Raw genomic sequence first — 20,254 nt, 5'->3', positions numbered from 1 at the left:
TTGAGAATTAAATGAGAATGCTTATAAAGTGGCTCATCCATAGGGACTGGCCTACAGAAAGCACTCAATATTAGCTATTAAGTGACCCAAATACCTGTTAAACTTATTGTTACTCAATGTCAAATAGATGTTCGTGTGAAATTACCGTTGTAGTTAGTCCCTCTCAATACCCCTTTTGCTCCTGCTTTTAATTCTTGGTTTCATTGCTGAAGTAATATAGCACAGTCCTATGGTTCTCAAACACCAGGAAGTGGATTGATTGGTGCCAGGCTGACAACATAAATTACCTGGCGTGCTAAAAAAAAAACCAAACCCACCAGCCTCTTTTGACTGTAGGTCTGGAAGGGGACTTAGCAATCTGAAATTTTAAAAAGCCCCCAGTTGAGTCTCACATGCCCTTGGCTTTAGGAGTTAAAAGCATAGGCTGTGGGATGATGACACGGATTTGAATCCCACTCTACCATCTATATTAACTGTTACAATTTCTTTAAGCTTGAGTTTATCACCTGAAAAATTGAGCAGAAATACTTGTATACAGAGGTAGAAGTTTAAATTAGATAATGTCTACAAAGTGCTCGGACTCTCTGGGTGGTGCAAAGGGTTAAACTTGACTACTAGGCGAAAGGTTGGAGGGTGGAACCCGCCCAGAGGCACCTGGGACGACGGGCCTGGCGATCTGCTTGATCTGCTTCCGAAAGGTCACAGCCTTGAAAACCCTGTAAGAGTGCAGTTCTACTCTGCACATAGCCAATGCTTAAGCGCATAAGTCTAGCTGCAGTAATATTTTTAACAAAATGGGGCACATGATTCCTTTAAAATGCAAATGATCCTTCAATTTTTCTCAGTCGGTGACCGCACAATGGCCCTTTAAACAGATAATCCAGCAGACCAGGGAGTGCTCTGTGCACACCACTTGCAGAACTCTAGGCAAACGGATGGAACTCAAATTCAGCAAACTGGTTGTTTTGGGTAAAAACAGTACTATTTAAACATGCAGATTAATGGGTATTAGGAGATTTAATACACCAAAAATTACTTGTTATTCATTCTGTTTATTGGATTGAAAGAAAGGGAATACAAACGACTGGTTAAGTGCTTCGCACTGACATGGAAAAGGTGTGTTAAAAAAAAAAAAAAATCCCAGGAAAGCAAATCAAAGTAAACGTAGTTTCAATTGAACAGTATTTTAAAGACGTTTAATATACTACAAATTTATAAAATAAAAGTTAACAAAGAGTGTTTTGTAAATAATTAGAACAAGTGAAAATAAATATCAGAGACCTGAAGTTTTTATGCTTTAATGAAATAATATAGCAAAGAAATTTAAACTACTAAATATAATCTGAGAGGAAGTTAAAAAAAAAAAAAAAGCAACACAAAAAAACAAAACCCAAAACCCCCCCAAATTTAAGAACACAATCCTTTGAAACACTTAATCAGTCAGTCCATAGCAAACAGTCATTACATTCCAAAAGCTCTAAGTGTTAACTAGTTCCACCACAACTCCATGTATATCTTTTGATAATTTAGAAATCTTGAGATCAACACTTCAGTTCTTTTCTTGATCTCTACAGCTTGGTTTGTAAGTACATACATGCTTTTGTGGATCCATTCCCCGCGCCACACACACACAATTTTCAAGGAGCCAGTAACATTTTTTTCCATCTGTGCCTAAAAATGTTATGATTCAGTTCTAGCAAACTGACCCTGATAATGAAAATGTTTGCGTTAAAAGTGGGGAGACAACTTCAATCTTACAAAAATATACCAGTGTTAACCACATCTTCCAGCCAGAGGGCACTGCACATGTGCACGAGACTTTTAAAGATTTTAGTAAAATCGACAAAACCTAGAACAGCTGTTTCCAGGACTTTTTATTAAAAAAGTCTCTCTCTCCCACACAGACACACAACACACACGCGCACACAGACACACACTTTTATACTATCAGTTTCACTGAATCCAGGCTATCTGGATTAAGGAGATAGGGGATGGGTTTTTATAAGTTTTTGTTTTTCCAACTATAGGGCAGCTACTATAACAATAGCTTAACAACACTGAAAAATTTCAATTAAGTTCACCCTGTTTTTAGAAAGTGTCTAAGTGTAAATGCAAATTCACCTCTTCTTCTATAGTTAGTTTATGTTAAATCAGATATGGTTTCTGAAATGGAAATAACGTTTTGGAGAGCAACCCAAAAGGAGAGTTGCTTAAGTCTAAATGAGGAAGTAAAACCCATTCAAGGTATTTATATATTTTTGATTTGGGACAAAAAGGATATTAAGAAAAATTGTCTTCTTTCCTTCCCATTCAAAAGCAGCCATTCTTCTGCTGTAAAGAAACTGACATGGACATGTCCCTTTCAAGAGATGTGCGATACATTTACCCACTGTGAGGCAGAGGTGATAGGGTCAGTTCTTGTTTGCAGGAACCAACATCCTAAAAAAGAAAATTTCAAGATGGGGAGGGGTGGGAAAGAAGGATTTTCTATTAATGTCATGGAACGCCACTAGAGGCAGAGCACTCGTAACAATAATCACCATCATTACTTACTACTTGTGTGATTTCAGATTAAGAAAATATTGACAAAATTGGATCTTTCTTTCAACTAGCAGGTTATTTTGATCACTTAGTTTGTATTTCCAGTTAGGGAATACCTTTTTGTTCTCCCACCCACTAAAACGGGCCAATTTGTAGGGACTTTAACAAAATTTCCTGTTTAAACTACTTACCTGGTTTAACATAACTTATTTATCTGCCCAATAAGAGCAACAGAAATGTAGCTGGCATGAATATTAATACAAAAAATAAAAAATGAAGCTTTGGCATCCCTCCCAACTAATTTCCCACTCTAATTCTTTATCACCACCCACACACCAATCTTAGCAACTCCAAATCCAGTATTTTGCCATTAACCACCAATTATTTGGAGGAAAAAGACATTTAATTTTATGCTTGCTCTAGCCCTTCATCAATGAAAAAAACAACAAAAACATTTTTAAGCACATGGAAATGAACCTACTAACCTGATTTTTTGGAGCCAAAAATCTCCACTTTATTTTGATCTATGTGCAAAAAGTATTGGTACTTTTCAATTTCTACATTTGTTAGTATCTTGTGGCTGGCTTGACAGTATTCTCACTTTGCTTCTTCCCTTATGCCTACGTTAGAGTCGGTAGCAATCTCAGAAGTTTTCGGTTACTAGCTATGGATTAGAAAATCCTGCCATCAGGTTCTTTGTACCATGAAGTCCTAGGTTTCTTCACCGTTTATTTCACCTTTCTAGCACAGTCACTGCATGGCAGATGTATGAAACAGATGTTTACAGCAAGTTGGCACAGCAAACCAGTGTATATAGAAGCTGCCAGTTAAGACAGACCTGGAAAGCAAACTCACCTAGCTGCTATAGAAACCTTTGCATAGTTGTTACTCCGTTTTAATGGAGTTATGTTCTTGTAAAATGTGACTCACATGTACTCCACTTTCTTCAAGTGTTTTTAACTATACTCAGATCTAGGGGTGGCTGGGTGAAGCACACAGTAGGATCTGAGTGCCAATTGCCCTGAATGGGCACAGATCTCAGTGAATGTTACAATGTACCCATCGCACACTGTAACCAACAGCTGTGGAGTTCCTATGCCCACATTTTGTTAGTGATGTTACCGTAGAGACTGGGGTGTATTAATGGCTTCAGGGTATAGTACATGACTCACTTAAAAGATGACTGGTTTTAACTGTACTGAGGTAAAGAGAAGTTGCCACTTAATTATATACAGTTACCAATGAAGATTTTTATTCAAGCTTAAAGTAAAAAGTAATTTTAGTTACGAAAAATGAAGTACCAGATAAACTGTAACATATACTTTAACTCGGAAGTATCAAAACAGGAATTCTTTGATTCTCTAAGCGGTGGTCTCTGCAAAATGGAGCTTAAAGAAATCTTTTACATACCAATTTGATAAAATAATCTGCTGACCACAATATCCGTCATTTTTCTCTATGAGTTTCTCGGAGAATCCATGATATTTTAAGGCCAATTGTTTTTCTTTCTTCTCCCCTTCCCTGATTTCCCCTTCCTCCCTGTTGCCACCCCCTCTACCCCACCCCCAACAGAGGGAGAACTCCTGACACCCACGCCTTCTCTTCGTGGATCCTGAGGGCGTCTACTTATAGTAATGATACAACTTGGATGGGCCTAAAGGGGAACTCAGTATAAGACCTGTTCTTCACCAGAATCGTATTTTGGGGGTATCCGCACTCCTTCCTACCATAACAGCTGCGGTCACCGTATTTATCCCTATTGAAAAGGGAGGGCATTTCAACGGAGACTAAGTGTGTTGTATTCAGCTGTTAGAGGGTTTAAAAGCACAATGTGAACATCAGGCTTTTGGCTTATTTTAAATGTGAAATTTTCAACATCATAAGTGCTTTTCCATGAAGGAAACCTTTCCTTATACTAAAAGGAGAGGGGAGAGGGAAAGACTACCCACAGCACCAGTTTAGAATGAGGTTCAGTATGGCAATATCTGAAAAACTGAGAAGAAATATTCTTTAAATTTATGTCTCCTATATGTCAAAATATTAAGGGCAATTAAGGGAAATGATTCACTGTGAGGTTTTAAACCCAGTTCCAGTATGTTTATACCCTGCTGTATTTTCCTAACAAGTACATTATGAACTTCCAAAGTGGTCATGTCTGCTGATTTCTACTCTCTTGCTAGATCACACCAAAACGATGTCCCAAGTTGAGAACAACTTGGAACAAGCTTTCTTGAAAACCTCAACTGATGACTGAGCTCTCATATTGGATTTATTTAAAATTCTTTTAAAAGCTTGAATTTCTTCAAGATCAAGGTACTGATATTTCTTTAGGAATAAAACAAAAGGGGGGAAACCTTCAAAGTATTACTCTTCACGTTCTGTGTAATGTCCCTCCAAGCACTGTTTCTGACCGTGTCTCATGGTACTCCGGAAGAGTATCAGTTACACTGCGTATCTAAGTCACAGAGGAAACTGTTTTTAAGCTGGTTTAGATTCCAAATGTATACAAATGAAGTCACTTTAATCCTATAAATACTTCTTAATTTATTTTTAAAAAATTGTGCTGTTAACCCTTTTACGGGGCAACAAGCTATGTGAAAAGTACAAAACTTTTTGTCAAATGTAATATTGAGAGTGCTTCTGACATAGTTCACTGGTTTACCATCTGGATCAGTATATACTGCGCAACGGGCAAGGCTAGAATCCATGAACCAAGCTGCAAAGATCTCAAGCTAAATAAGGCGGAAAGATTTGGAGAAACAAAAGAAGGAAATTCTTTCCTATCCAATGTATACTCTTCGGACTAATGCACTCTATCGAGCCTTCTAAACTGTTAAATAAAGTTTTCCAAACAAGCATTTAAACTTCATTACACAGAAGAGCAACAAGAATGGTATCCTGCCAGACAAAAGGCAGGAGGGAAAAAAATATATATACTGAGTTCAATGGGTAAGCCTGAATGTAGCACAGTTCTTCACAACCGATGGGGGGATAATTCAACATGGTGTCCAACAACGTTCTAACGACGTGCTTCATCTCAACTGGTTACTATGAAGCAAGGTGTAAATGTTTGGCCCCAATCGGGCTTCAGAAATGGTTCTTTTTTCATGACGAGCATGTCTGTCCAGCTATCAATCATGTTTGTTTGCACCAAATCCCAAGCCATTAAAATACGACTAATTTTAAGTTAAACAGAAGTCGTCTGCTCCAAATTCGCCATCAACTATCCATGCTACTGCATTCCTCTGGATGAAGACAAGATGAAATGTGTATTGGGGGGTGGGGAGAAAAAGGAAGAGGGAGAAAAAAGTTACCAGTTAGAATGTTTTAAAATCAGCATCATGACACTACAAAATATAGCCCCATAAAAAAATAATCACACCAAAGCAAATTCTTGATACTTTTGTCATAATCATTAAAACAATGTGTCTGCATCATGCCACAGGCCATACAGTACAGTCTAAACTCATGATCATTTTGATTAACAGAGAACCCAAATGAGTAATCATGTTGAAATTTCATGCTTTTTAAATAAACCTTGAAATAGTTATGCTGAATAGAAAAATCTTTATGATAGCTTACAACAGAAAAGAGGAAAGAAAGACCTGTAGTCTAAGGTGGAACCCTGGAACTCTGCATTATAGGTATGTATTTGGTTAACTCCCCTTTCAGCTGCTCAGTTTAGAATTCTGTAATATCACGCACGCTTCTCCATTTTTTTCTTTTGTGTGTAAATGCATAATTGAGATATAATTCACAGAACATACAATTCACCCATTAAAATACACAATTCAGTAATTTCTATATATTCACAGGGTTATGCAACCATCACCACAATCAATTTTAGAATATTTCATCACCCAGTAGCAATTACTCCCCACTTCCCTCCTGTCTCCGGCGCTCTCTACCTAAGCAACCACTAATCCACGTTCTGTCTCTCTGGATTTGCCTTTTCTGGACCATTTACGTAAGTGGAATCAGCCAACATGTGAGTTTTGTGTCTGGCTTCTTTCACTCAGCCTAAGGTTTGAAGGTTCATGCATGTTTTTGCATGTATCAGTACTTCATTCTACTCCATTTTATACATCCTTCAAACAAATACACATAGTATGTAACTCTACTGTTACAATAAAAGGTCAGCAAATTCTCTTTGGAAATGAAGTTGTCAGATGATATTTTTATTTAAATGATTTATAGTATCTTATTTGAGTATCATTTTCTTTAGTCTCATCTATAATTTTCAAATTTTGTACTCCAAACAGGAATAACTTTAATTACAAAAAATTATTTCCCCCCGGGGGTGTGGGGAGACCCAGAAGATACCTGCATTAAAAGCATACAACCAAATATCTGGCTAGGAGTTGTTTTCCTACTTCACATGAAGATATTTTTAGGGCTATACCTATATTGCCCAACTACAGTGGAAAATTGCTTAATTGGACCCAGATCTTACCAATGGACCAAAATGTGGCTCACTTGCCAGGAGTCGAGCATCCACATGAATCAAATTCACCAAACAGCAGTGAAGGCACAAACGTTCCACTTTAGTGGAGGCATAAACATAGATATAAACATATCCTCAAAAGTACCTCTAAAATAAATCCACTGAGTCAATCTGTTACTCTGTACCTAAGATTTTCCTGTTTCTTCAAATCAAATATGCTTACTTGAAGAAACAACTTCCCAGTGACTAATCAAGTTAGAGAAGCACATACGATCAGTCACACAGCTCTACAGAATCTGTCCAGAGGGCCTTGAAACCTGAACAGGATGACAAAAGGCAAACGTTTCTGGTCTTAGCGGACTTCCTAGAGAATGTCAGAAGGCCGCACAGTAACCTACAAATACAAAATGGCCCATCGAGGTTCTGTGCAACAGAGCAGCAGTTCAAGCTTTCTGACCTAGGCACTCCTCATCATATTCTTCGTCTCTGGCTGCATATCCTCACCTACCAGTTAAGATCTGGTCAAGTGTTCTACAATTTGTATCAGAAGACAAAAAAAAAAAAAGTACAGAGAATATATTTTTTCAAACCTTACATGCTACCCCCTCCACTGAAAATCACTTAACTGAGAGCGGTTATTTGTCTTTCCTACTAAAGCATTTAGGTGGGGCTGGCCATGTAAAACAAGACAGGTCCATCTGTTTCTAGGTAAATTACTTCATCTAAACAAACTAAGCATGTTACTTGCTCTATCTGAAAAAAGTGATGTCATTTACATAAAAGTTCTCATAGCCTCTTCTCTCTCCCGCTGACTGCGTGCTCAGTTTACACTTCTGTTCTTTACTGTGTGCTGTTTTCGGCTTTCTTCATCTCCAGGTATCTCGAATCCAAAACCAAACCAGTTGCTGCCAAATCAATTCCAACACATGGCAACCCGATGTGTTTACGAGTAGAACTGCATTCCACACAGTTTTCAAGGCTGTGACCTTTTGGAAGCAGATTGCCAGGCCTTTCTTTGGAGGCACCTCTTCTGGTTAGTAGCCCAATACTTAACTGTTTGTGCCACCCAGGGACTCTGAGTATCTCAAAACAGTGGAAAAAATCTTTCAGACCTAGATGCACAGTTCTACTCTGACATACACGGGGGTTGCCATGAATTGAAATCAACTCAACGGCAGCTGGTTTACTTTTCACGTGTGCCGTAAATTAGTTATTTATCTCTTAAATATAAAATACTTGATCAAATATTACGTTTAGGTAGCATGGAAGAATATCTTTTCAATAAGATTTTTAAAGTGACAATACTAAATAGCTAACTGGATGTAAATACAGTAGAATATTCCAACTTATTCTTCCTACTATCACTTAAAAAAGAAATAGAAAAAATTAATAAATAAGAAACAAAAAACCATACTGGATCTTAGTTTAAACAAACTCCTCCTATTGGGTGAGATAAGGTAAAATCTCTAAAAGAGGAGGAGAAAATAAATCATCTACCACACTTTAAATAAATTACTGTTTAAAAGTGCTGTAGGCTGATAATAAGCAAGGTAATATTTTCATCTGGAAAAAACCACAGAATGCTGTACAATCGTGTTACCTTCAATATTCTGGTGGTCTATAAAAGGTGCTGGTCCCCATATTCTAACAGTGCCATCATCTGAGGCGCTGGCCATCATGGAGGGAATCTGTGGGTTCCAGCTCACACAGTTTACTGTACGCGTGTGCCCTGTCAGCTCTGCGATTGGCAGCTCACTCCGTTTGTGCCAGATGTAAACCTTGTGATCTGAAGAAACAGCAATGCAGAGGAGAGTCAGGGGTTGTTTTACATTAACAAAACCAACGGATTTTACGTTTATCATTTAAAGCTATACATACAACATATGACTTTGGTAACTATACCTTGAAGGCAGAATATAACATATGAATAGTTAAACAAATTACCTCATGCGAGGCCATTTTAATAAAATATACATTTTATTTTTTCTGTTGTAGGTGATCAACTCACATCAAGTCACCAAAAAATCTACCTGAAATATTCTGTCAATACATGAGTAATAAAACAAATCAAGATCTTTGTAAGCAAATCCAGCATAAAGAGGATAAATATTTGTCCTTGTCGTTCTATGGACTCTTGAGGCAACAGAAAAGCCATGAATCTAAATTAAACAACAACAATGAAGATGACAGCGAAGTCTTTATTGAGTGCTTATGAAGAACAAAGTATTAAGTATTTATGTGTACTAACTATTTAACCCTCACCACCACCGCGCGACGTGGGGATCATGCTTATCCCTTGTGGATGGTGACCGAAGCACTGAGAGGTGAAATGTTTGGATCATGGTTAAGAGCTAGTAAAAGGTAAAGCTGGGACTCAATCCAGACAGCCCAGCTCACAGTTTACTAGGGAGTCTAGATACCGTTCTGTATCTGCATTACGATACGGCTTAGTGGCAGGCTATTCATAATTTCATGAAGTGACCATGAAAATCAAAAACTCCCACAACTTTCTCTGTGATGAACTTATCTTCGAAATGAATACTGCAAGTACTGCAGGGCGGTGGTTAAGAGCATGGCCTCTGGAGTGAGATACCCAAGGTCAAACCTTCCCCCTACCACTGACTAGCTGTGTACTGCTGGGCCACTCACTCACTCTTTGGAACTCTTCATCTGTAAAACTAACAATTTCATGCTGTTGTTAAGATTAAACAAGTCTGTATGTGAAAAAGTGTTCTGAACGGAGTCTGAGTCTAGCGCACTGTAAACACGCACTGCTGTGCAGAGACAGGTAGCTAAGCGTGGGTGATGGCTGTCACACAGAAGGCAGCCTCGGGGCAAATCAGAAGAGCCCAGTCTGATGGCATCAGTCCACCACGTGGTCGATGTGGGAATTCTCCGTGGGTGTGCTGCCAGCTGAGGGAACGTCAGAGGGGTAAAAGGGTAATTAACTTGTGGTGTGAGAGTAAGTCCTGGACTCAAAATTCCTGACATAAAGATAAAAAGCTAGGAATGTACTTCAACTTTTTTGTGAAGCAAAAGATAGACCCACTAACTGAAGATGCTGAATTTTTTGTTCAATAATTTGATTATTTTTGCCTTGCCTAAAATGAAATTAAGAAAAGAAAGTAAATTAGCTGTGTTTTCTCCTGAACTAAAGAAGTTCACAATGGAGGCTTGAAAAGTGTGAATTCAATTGAAAGCTGTCTATATTTGGAGGAAAATGTTTGGGAAACACATAACCAAGGAGGGTATTTTCTGAAGAAGGAGCGACAATGAGGATTTGAAGTAGCCAAGGTCAGGAAGACAGGCTTTATGATCAAGCTCTACTGGCTCTGTGAGTCTGGGAAATCCAGTACTTACTCAAAGGTAAAAGTCAGTCTAGTTTTTCCTTATAATTAGCAAAGCACAATGAAAAAGCTTGGGTAATGGCACAACTTCCTTGAGGGAAAGGTTTCCTAACTGCTCTACTTTATACAGGCACTAATATATTTGGGGATTTGTATACCATGAAACATATTCCTCGTAAATAAATGACAAATGGATTCCCGTGGTCATACTGGAAGATAATATACCCACTACATCGAACTACAGGGTTGCTGGAGCCATAGTGGCACAGTGGTTAAGAGCCTGCCTGATAACCAAAAGGCTGGCAGTTCCAATCTACCAGCCGCTCCTTGGAAACCCTACAGGGCAGTTCTACTCTGTCCTATAGGGTTGCTATGAGTCAGAACCGACTCGATGGCAATGGGTATAGGGTCACTGAGCTGGAATCAACCTGACAGCAATGGGTTTTTATTTTTGGTTGTTTTATATCCAATTAAGGAGCCCTGGTGGCACAGTGGTTAACTAAAAGGCTGGCAGTTCAAATCCACGAGCCGTTCCTCGGGATAAAAATGTAGCAGTCTGCTTCCATAAAGACTTACAGCCTTCGAAACCCTCTAGGGAAGTTCTACTCTGCCCTGTAGGGTCACTATGAGCTGGAATCGACTCGACTGCAAGTGTGGGTTTTTGTTTTTTTTTTACATCCAACTGGTATTCAAAGCATTTTTAGAACCATTTTAAACTACTTGACTCATAAGAAAACTAATCTCTTTACTTCCTAGTTACGTTTCATTTTTAGCCCCAAGCAGAATAAAATGTAGTTTAATTACATTATTCATCAGATTTAGTTCTAAATTAGTTTGGGCTTAAAAGGAAAAACTGTCATCACGTAAGACAGTGGTAGCCCTATATATTTTAAAGCACCTCTAGGGCACATGTTATTTTTAGAAATAGCTATGGGGAATTCTGAGGCATAATTAAGAGGGAAGGAACCCACCAGAAGCAGGATTGAATAGAACCTGGGGAAAGACATTTTAGAGTAGAAGCTAAAAAAAAAAAAAAAAAGAAAGAAGAAAGAAAAGGCAAGTAGAAAGCTTAACATATTTAAACTATAGGAAAAGCCAACTAAAAACCAATGTGGAATCTGGAAGATGATGATAGGATTAAACTAACAGGTAAACAGAATTGCTCACTGGAAAGAAATGAACTCACAATTATTGCCTAAAAAGCCACTTTCCTCTCCTCCCAGTCTTGCCTGACACTATGATTCCTGGATGAAGAAAGAATAGATAAATTCATATGCTTCACGTTAAAATCTAAGTCCTTAAATGTCTTCGTTGTCCCAATCCTTAAAAATATGTGCTCTTCACAGAGGAAAACTCACGCCACTCTGTGGATTCTCTTACCCACTGACAACAGGCTTTTTGTCAAGATATAGTATGTATCTTATACAATAAAAGGAACATAACCAAGAATTTACCAACATAATCCAGTTCCTTGACATATTTTATAAAGCTAGATTCAGTATTTTAAAAAGTGACTTAATTTGCTGCAATAGTACCTAGAACAATAAATATAGTAAATACTCAAGAAAAATGTGCTGAATGAAAATTTGCACTACTCTGCAATTATTTATGTTCTTATCACCTTAAAAAGTACCCTAAATTTTGATATTGCCTCACTTATCTGTGTTTGCATATTTTAAACCGTTTGTATTTTAAATTAGACCAAATACTTTAGGATATGCCTGCCTAAAATATGGACGGTGTTAGACTGGAGAATAATAAGTTTATTCAGAAGGGTAGTAGAGCCAATTCTGGTAATTTCAGCTTTTCTGAAACAGTAAGAATTATCAAACTGAATTATTTTCTATAGCCACTGAAGAAATACTGAAGATCTAATTATAATTAATTCTGCCCAGGTTCATGTGAAACATCAAAATAAACTGTGACATTTTAGACACCATCAACCCCTGAAAATCACCAGTCCCATGAAAAAACGAGTCAATAAACAAAAGGATAGTGATTCAAACAAATCTTGAAGTGACAGATCCACCAAACACACCTCCCCATGGCCAAAAAGGGTACTATTCCTGACAGTAAGGAGGGCCCAAGCCACTCCAAAAAAAGGGGAAATCAGTAGTGTATTGGATAAATAAGACATAGAGATTTTAATTTAACGTCTTCAATTTGCTTTGAGACATGATTACCTTCACAAATTGAGGAAATACAGGGTTTTAAATCCATCAGCATATGTGATAGTGTTACAAACGTTTACCTTCACTGCCACTAGCGATGAAGTCTTCGTTATGGCCTCCAAAACACGAATGAATTGTATAAAACCCTTGCGTGACACCTTGATATTTTCTTACTAAAACTCTGTCTTGCAAGTCCCATAAATGAACTCCCTAAAGGTAAAAAAGAATATAGGTTTTATTCTACCTCAACTCAAAAATGTAATCTGTGAACATTTTCATTTTCTATGTATGCAAAATGCCAATGTTCTGGTAAATTTATGGTTGATTCATTTAAGGATCAAAGACATGCAATAAAATTTAAAAATAAATAGAAATCTTCTTGCTTATGTACATACACACTAAAAATCCCTAAGAAAAAATTTGAATTAAGCTGAATGTTTCTAAAAATTATATTAATAAGCTTACCTGAGTTGCTACATTTAACAAAGCTAATCGGCCATTTTTTGAAATAGTAAATGACATAATAGGATGATCTTCTTGTACTCTGTAACCAAAAGATCATTTGTCAAAAGCAATGTACTAAGAATCAAGGCATTCGAATTATTAAAATATACAATGTTCTGCTAATTATGTTCTATACCACAATTCTGCCCACTATCACTATTGTATACTACAAAATAATCTGAGTTAACGATTACTAAGTCAGACCTAGGAGCCCTTGTGGCACAGTGGTTAAGAGCTACGGTTGCTAACCAAAGATGGGCAGTTCGAATCCACCAGCTCCTCCTTGGAAACCCTATGGGGCAGTTCTACTCCTCCTATAGGGTTGCTGAGTTGGAATCGACTTGATGGCAACAAGTTAAGCACCATCTGACTATCCATTCATAATCCAAACTACCAAACAAATCAATACCAAAAACATAATAAAAACTCTTCTTCTGAAAAAGCAAACCCCACTACATATTTTAATATAAGTCAGATACTCATTGTTTTATGGAAACAAAAAATAGTTACATGTTCCTATCTGTAAGGTCCTCGAAGTTATATCCCCGAATCCGCTGGTGTGTATCTGATGCCAGAACAGTCTTCCCGTCACTCAAGCACCAAAGGCATTGCACTCTCACCCCTTCCCAGGAGTCAAGGAGATTACCATCTAAATCCTGATCAGGAGAAAACTGCTATTAACTCTACTGAACAGCACTCAGAAGAGCAAACGAAGCACCAAAACAAACAAAAATCTCTTAGCAATAGATACCTTTTAGTAATAGTTTGTTTTTTCCTGAGACTGATCTCAACCTAATTGTTCCAGAATGTTTTTAATTATGAGAATTTGAGTACAGGTCAAAACTCATTACAACAATACCTAAGGGGTAGGGGATTTCTGTAAATCTATCTTCAGTAATCTGCTATGCATAAATAAATAAAATACAAAGAAAGAAAACAACCCTAAATTCCAAGTAAAGGTCTCACTCTTATTGGAAAATAATTAAACACTGCTTAAAAGTTTACTATATTTGGATTTGTCCTGTAATATTCAGAAGTTGTGATATGGAAAAAGATTACTTAAAACATTAATTATAGCTTTAAATAGAACTTAGGAATCCATTATGATGTTTTATAAAACTCAACAAAATCTGTAATGTGCTCCACAGATCAAAGCTCTTACAGTCATTATATCTCACAAAACATTCAAAGCTCCAAGGGGCATCACTCTCCCCATTTTACAGACGAGGGACTTGCGAGTCGTATATCCTGAAGTTCAAACACGTATGGGATGGCATAGACAGCAGAAGCATACGTGGTTTTCTTGCATCCAGGCAATTAAAAACTAATGGCTATCACCATGCCAAGGTAACGGGACATTCGATTCCAAGCGTTTCATGGCCAGCTTAATAAATCGATAACTTGTAATGGCTACATAAAAGTCTTTTTGACAGGCAATCTTTAGCTTCATATAAATGATTTGATGGGGTTTATTAGCTTGTTTAATTTTGGTCTTAAAAATAAATCTAGGAGTGTCTGCTTGACCCATGCGTCTTGAACCATGCGTAGCAGTGGGAGGAAAAACAGAATCCAGACAGAACAGAAATGGTACTGAATTTGTATCGTAGGTTAGCGTGTCAGACTTTCGACGTATCACTCATGTTTACCAATCCAACAATCCAAAATAACTGAGCAGATTTTGATCAGAAGATAACTCACATAAAGACTGACAAGTTCTCTGCTAGTACTCATCACCATCTTTACTCCTCATGACAGTCTACTACTGACACTCGGCATTGTGTTTGTGTTGTTTCTTAAAATATAAAAATTCAAAGGGCTAAAAACCTCAAAAGAAATTAAGTACTATATCTTTTCATTCCTATAAATTAAAAACTTATTTAGGAAAACAAAAACATGTAGCAACACAATTTTTTTTAAGTTTTACTAACCTCAAGGTCTATACTTTGTATAACACTTGAAATGGCAAGAAAGATAGAAAAAAAGAAAAGAAAAAACCTAAACAGCTTTATTTTGTTGATCCTGTTTCATGGGTACGTTAAAAACAATTCTCTTTTGACTTAAGTTTGATGTAGGACTATAGTGTCCAACAGCGTAGCCACTGGCAGGCCACAAGTGGCTATTTGAATTTTAAAAAACTAAATAAAGTAAAAATTCAGTTCCTTACTCACACAATAGCTACATTTCAAGTGCTTCACAGTCACATGTGGCTAGTGACTACTGTATGGGACAGTGCAGCTACAGAACATTTCCATCATCACAGAAAGTTCTACTGGGCAGTGCTTATCTAGGAAGATGGCAAAGTAGGTCTTCATGTAGTGTATTTTAAAACAGATACTGAGTCAAGTGAATTCTTCATTTCAACAAAACTCAATTTGCTTTGAAATCAGCAGACATTTAGAAAGGGACACTAAATACTTACACACTGATAGAACTGCCCACGCTGACCTCCAGTTACAAAGCGTTTCCCATCTGGATTCCAAGCTACACTTGTTAAACTGTCTTCATGAGACTGGCTCATTTTTGTCCTTAGCTCTCCCGTCTACAAAGAAATAAAACTGTGGATAAGACCCTCTAGATATCCCTCTAAAAGGATGTGTAAAGAAAAAAAAGAATAATAACCAGATATCTGTTAGTTTGGTATTCCTAATTAGAGAAACGAATTGTTTTAATTAACTTTATAAAAAACACTATAGCACTCAGAAGAGAAAGGACTTAAAGACAAAGCCAGGGGTTGAGCAATGCCTGGCAGAGGTGACCCAAAATATAGATAACGATGAGATTAACTCCAATCAACCCTCACCTTAAATCCACTGCATTCATAAACTGAAACTAATGTAATTTTTCTCAAGCACGATGATGAAAAGCTCGAGGTTACAAAATCTATTGCTCTAAGCTTCTACTTCTCATCTTAGTTCTGTATAAATTTTCATCTAAAAATGCAGTTAACACAATTGCAATTCCTCAAAAACATAATTAATGAGTAGAAAAGCTATGTCCTTAAACTAAGCCAAGGATGTGGGTAGCCTAAATTACGTTAAATTTCGTAGTTAAGATGCTCAAAATGTAGTAGGGAACATGAGAAAACTGAAAATTATTTTTAACATATAACTTTATTTTGAAAGTAGTAGAAAAGAAAAAGGAACTTTGTACTGTTTTAGCATAGCCATTCTAAAGCATTCCCAGCTAAGTTAGGGTATTTAGTGATTACAACCCTCAGATATCCTCCTGCTAATGTTTTCTAAGTTATTCAACTTAGAAGGTAGACACATACCATTTAATCTAGTCTTGATTCCATTTTGTTCATGGATTAGAAACAGGATCTGAGAGATAATAGCTGCCCTTGGTATAATAAAAAGTACATGGGCATAACTTCCTGTGAGAAATGGGTAATCAAAAGTAAAAATAAGAGTGAAAACAAAGGGTATGATTAGGAAATGGGGGCAAGTAATAAAAGCAAAGAGGGCACAAAAACAGAAAACTAGATGTCTCCCTTACACTGGAAAAAAAAAAAAATTCAGCTATCTAAATCCTTCCCCCAAATTGTTAACTACGCTCATCTATTTACCTCTTTGGGTTACTTGACAGAAGCAGTTAAAATAAAAATTTAGGATCACAAATACACATGCAACACCTAGAATCTTAGAATCATTTTCTATTCACAAATACGTTAACATAGTAAGATATGAAGGCAGAAATGGTCATTTTTCCTGTTATGCTCAGTATAGTGAGTATATGAGGCTATTAAATTATTAGAAATCTACTTAAAAACACAAACAATTGAAAATGGAATAAAAGGCCACCCTCTTAGAACAAATTTAAATATATAAAGTACGTAGTTGAATTCTCCAGAAATTCAAGGTTGATTCAAAGAACACACAGACACTGTGCATTAAGAGCCACTAGGTACAGAATCTGATGTCGTCAAGGATTTCATTTGACTTGGATCCACAATCAATGCCTATGGAAGCAGCAGTCAAGACATCAAATAACGTATTTTATCCAGAAAATATGCTGCAAAAGACCTCTTTAAACTGTTAAAAAGCAAAGATGTCACCTTGAGGACTAAGGTGCCTGACCCAAGCCATGGTATTTTCAGTGGCCTCATATGCATGTGAAAGCTCGACAGTGAATAAGGAAGACAGAAGAAGAATCAATGCCTTTGAACGATGGTGTTGGCAAATACTGAATATACATGGACTGACAGAAGGACAAACAAATCTATCATGGAGAAGTACAGTCAGAATGCTCCTTAGAAGTGAGGATAGCGAGACTTCGTCACACATACTTTGGACATGTTATCAGGAGGGCCCAGTCCCTGGAGAAGGACATCATGCTTGCTAAAGTAGGGGGTCAGTGAAAAAGAAGACGACCCTTAATGAGATGGACTGACATGTGGCTGCAACAATGGGCTCAAACAGCAACGATTCTGAGCGTGGCTCAGGACCAGGCAGTGTTTTGTTCTGTTGTACATGGGGTCGCTGTGAGTCGGAAATGATTCCGCAGCACCCAACAACAACATTACAGGATTTAGATTACACGCCTCCTCCGTCTGAGGAAGGGGAAAAGACTTTCAATGGGAAAAAAAAAATTCTTCTGATGTTCAGGTCAGATTCACTCCAAGTTCTGTTTTACTGAGAAAGCCATGTGTTCTGTTCACAACATGTGAATCTTGAACTCTGGTTTGATAAAAAAAGCATAAAAGAGATTTTTTGAACAACTGGGGATTTTTGATTATTAAATGAGTATTAGATAATGTTACAGAATTGCAGTTAATATTCTTAGATATAATAACAGTATTTGGTTATATGGAATGTCGTTTTCTAGGAGATACTTGCTTTTGTACTTAGGGGTAAATACGTTTGGAATTTACTTTCAAATGTTTTGAACATGGATATATGTGTACGTATCTATGTATGCATGTACATATACACAAGATAACAAAAATCTGAAAACAGATTCAAAAACTGTTGAATCTAGGGTAGTCAGCACACAGGTCATCATTATTAGTATTTTAACATTTTTGAAAAATTTTGAAATAAAAAGGTAAGGTTGAAACATAAGGAAATAACTAAGCAGTAAGATTTTAATATTAAAATAGCTGAATTAAAATTATGGCATATCATCTTCAGGTACATCTTAGTATTCATTCTGTCCTCTAAACCATCTTTATTATTTCAATAATCTCTGTGGAGCTTTATCTTCACACTCTGAACAAATCAACTTATTTATTGGCCCCTGGACTCAAAATCCTACCCATCGAGTTGTACTTTTAGATCTAACCCATAGCCTGGACTATTTTTTTTTTGCCTAGGGGTTAAAAAAAAAAGTATCACCTAACCTGTTGGTTTATATAAGCTTTTTTAAAAAAAAATTCTAACTACAAGGCCTCCAAAATATGGCCGGTAAATAATGGAGTAAATGTAATGCTAAGTTTTTCTAAAATGGGACCCTGAACAAGTTCAAGTTTTCATTTAGAAACAGTAATAAAGCCCCAATAATAAGTACTCAAAATACCACGTGGCTTTGCCAAACTAGCTCAGAATATTAAATATAGGTAAGGAGATGACAAAACTGCCATTAGAATGGAAAATTTGGTTTGATGCCGACGTCTCACACTTACAAGGCAATTTCACGTACAGCTGCCAAACTATGAACCAACTATCACCTCTCTCTGAGGTGCAAGTACCACAGTAAATAGTACAAGTTCCAACATTCCCGAACATACTTATATTGATCTTTCAAAAACTCTATTACGCTCAGCATAATATTTATATGTATAAATCTGGACACTTGTGACCCACTTGAAGAATTATGTTTTGTAAGAGATATGTTACAGTAACTTAGGTTAAATGGCTCTGTTGAATTGATGAACAAGAACACAATTATGCTGAATACATGCAGTGTGGCTCTGCTTTAATTAAAGGCTAATCCAAGGATGGAACTTGCTCACTTGAACATTCCAAAGCCAAAGCTCAGAGCAGTCATCTGGGCCACAAGCAACAAGATAGTTGTCATCTGGACTCCAGGCAATATAAGAAACACCATACGCGTGTCCTTCTAACGTTTTAAGCAGTTTTAGCAGGTGAGTATCCTAGGAGAGAAAACAGGTAACTCAGTTAACTCTCATTCCTAAAGTCACCGTTATCCGGCACAAACACTTAAAATAGCTGATGTACTTTGTTAATACAATTTAACCCGAAGAAGTTTTCACATCAACTTTTTCCCCAACTGAATCTCTTAACAGTTTGCTTCATAAAGACTCACTCATACTGCAACACCTATTAAGCGTCTACTACAGACAAGGAGCCCTGGTGGGACAGTGGTTAAAAGCACTCATTAAATGAAAGGTGAGTGGTTCGAATCCACCAGCCGCTCCTCGGGTCTTCCATAAAGATTTACAGCCTTAGAAACCCTGTAGGATAGTTCTACCCTGTCCTGCAGGGTTGCTATGAGTTGGAATCGGCTCGATGGCAATGAGTTTGGTTTTTGGGTTATAGACAAGGCATAGTGTGTGAGAAGGAAACATACAGATGACACAGAATTATCATTAGGGACCTTTCAGGTTAACTAAAAACAGATGGGTATCACACAGCAACCTCTTATTAAAAAAACAACTTTACTGAGATATAATTTACTACCATAAAACTGACCATTTTAAAGGGTACACTTTAATGATTATTAGTATATTCAGAGTCTTGCAACTATCACCACCATAGAAGTTTAAAACATTTTCATCATTCCCCCGCCCCGTAAAAAACCCCATACCCATTAGCAGTCACCTCCCATTCCCCCACCCCACCGAAAAAAAAAAAAAATCCCACTGCCGTCAAGACAATTCCGACTCACAGCGACCCGAAAGAACACGGCAGAACTGCCCCACAGGGCTTCCAAGGAGTGGCTGGTGGATGTGAATTGCTGACCTTTTGGTTAGCAGTTGAGCTCTTAACCACTATGCCACCAGGGCTCCCCTCTCCCCACACCCCCTGCCAACTGCTAATCTACTTTCTATCTCTCTGGATTTGCCTATTCTGAATATTTCATATAAATGGAATCATAACGTGTGGTCTTCTGTGATTGGCTTATTTCACTCAGTATAGTGTTTTCAAGGTTCATCCATGCTGTAACATGTATCAGTACTTCATTCCTTTTTATTGCTAAATGGTATTTCACTATACTGATACACCACATTGTGTTTATCCACCATCACTTGATAGACCTTTGGGCTGTTTTCATATTTTGACTACTAT

General features: G+C 37.3%; 1 protein-coding gene across 2 annotated transcripts in view; it reads right to left on the bottom strand.

Moving 5' to 3' along the window:
* Nucleotides 1–1,040: 1,040 nt before the first annotated feature.
* WDR26 (WD repeat domain 26) overlaps nucleotides 1,041–20,254 on the bottom strand; it is a 41,054-nt gene continuing 21,840 nt past the window's right edge. For both annotated transcript variants that reach the window (XM_004375896.2, XM_004375897.1), the window contains exons 8-14: nucleotides 18,958–19,098; nucleotides 15,427–15,546; nucleotides 13,518–13,663; nucleotides 12,969–13,047; nucleotides 12,584–12,713; nucleotides 8,586–8,771; nucleotides 1,041–5,786 (exon numbers count right to left, since the gene is read on the bottom strand). In XM_004375896.2, coding sequence (XP_004375953.1) covers nucleotides 5,761–5,786; nucleotides 8,586–8,771; nucleotides 12,584–12,713; nucleotides 12,969–13,047; nucleotides 13,518–13,663; nucleotides 15,427–15,546; nucleotides 18,958–19,098 — 828 coding nt within the window. In that variant the 3' untranslated portion in view covers nucleotides 1,041–5,760. The remainder of the gene's footprint in view (nucleotides 5,787–8,585; nucleotides 8,772–12,583; nucleotides 12,714–12,968; nucleotides 13,048–13,517; nucleotides 13,664–15,426; nucleotides 15,547–18,957; nucleotides 19,099–20,254) is intronic.

The sequence above is a fragment of the Trichechus manatus genome, unplaced genomic scaffold (genome assembly GCF_000243295.1).
Source record: "Trichechus manatus latirostris isolate Lorelei unplaced genomic scaffold, TriManLat1.0 scaffold00039, whole genome shotgun sequence".
Taxonomy (NCBI): Eukaryota; Metazoa; Chordata; class Mammalia; order Sirenia; family Trichechidae; genus Trichechus; species Trichechus manatus.
This window is presented reverse-complemented; position numbering and strand designations above follow the sequence as displayed.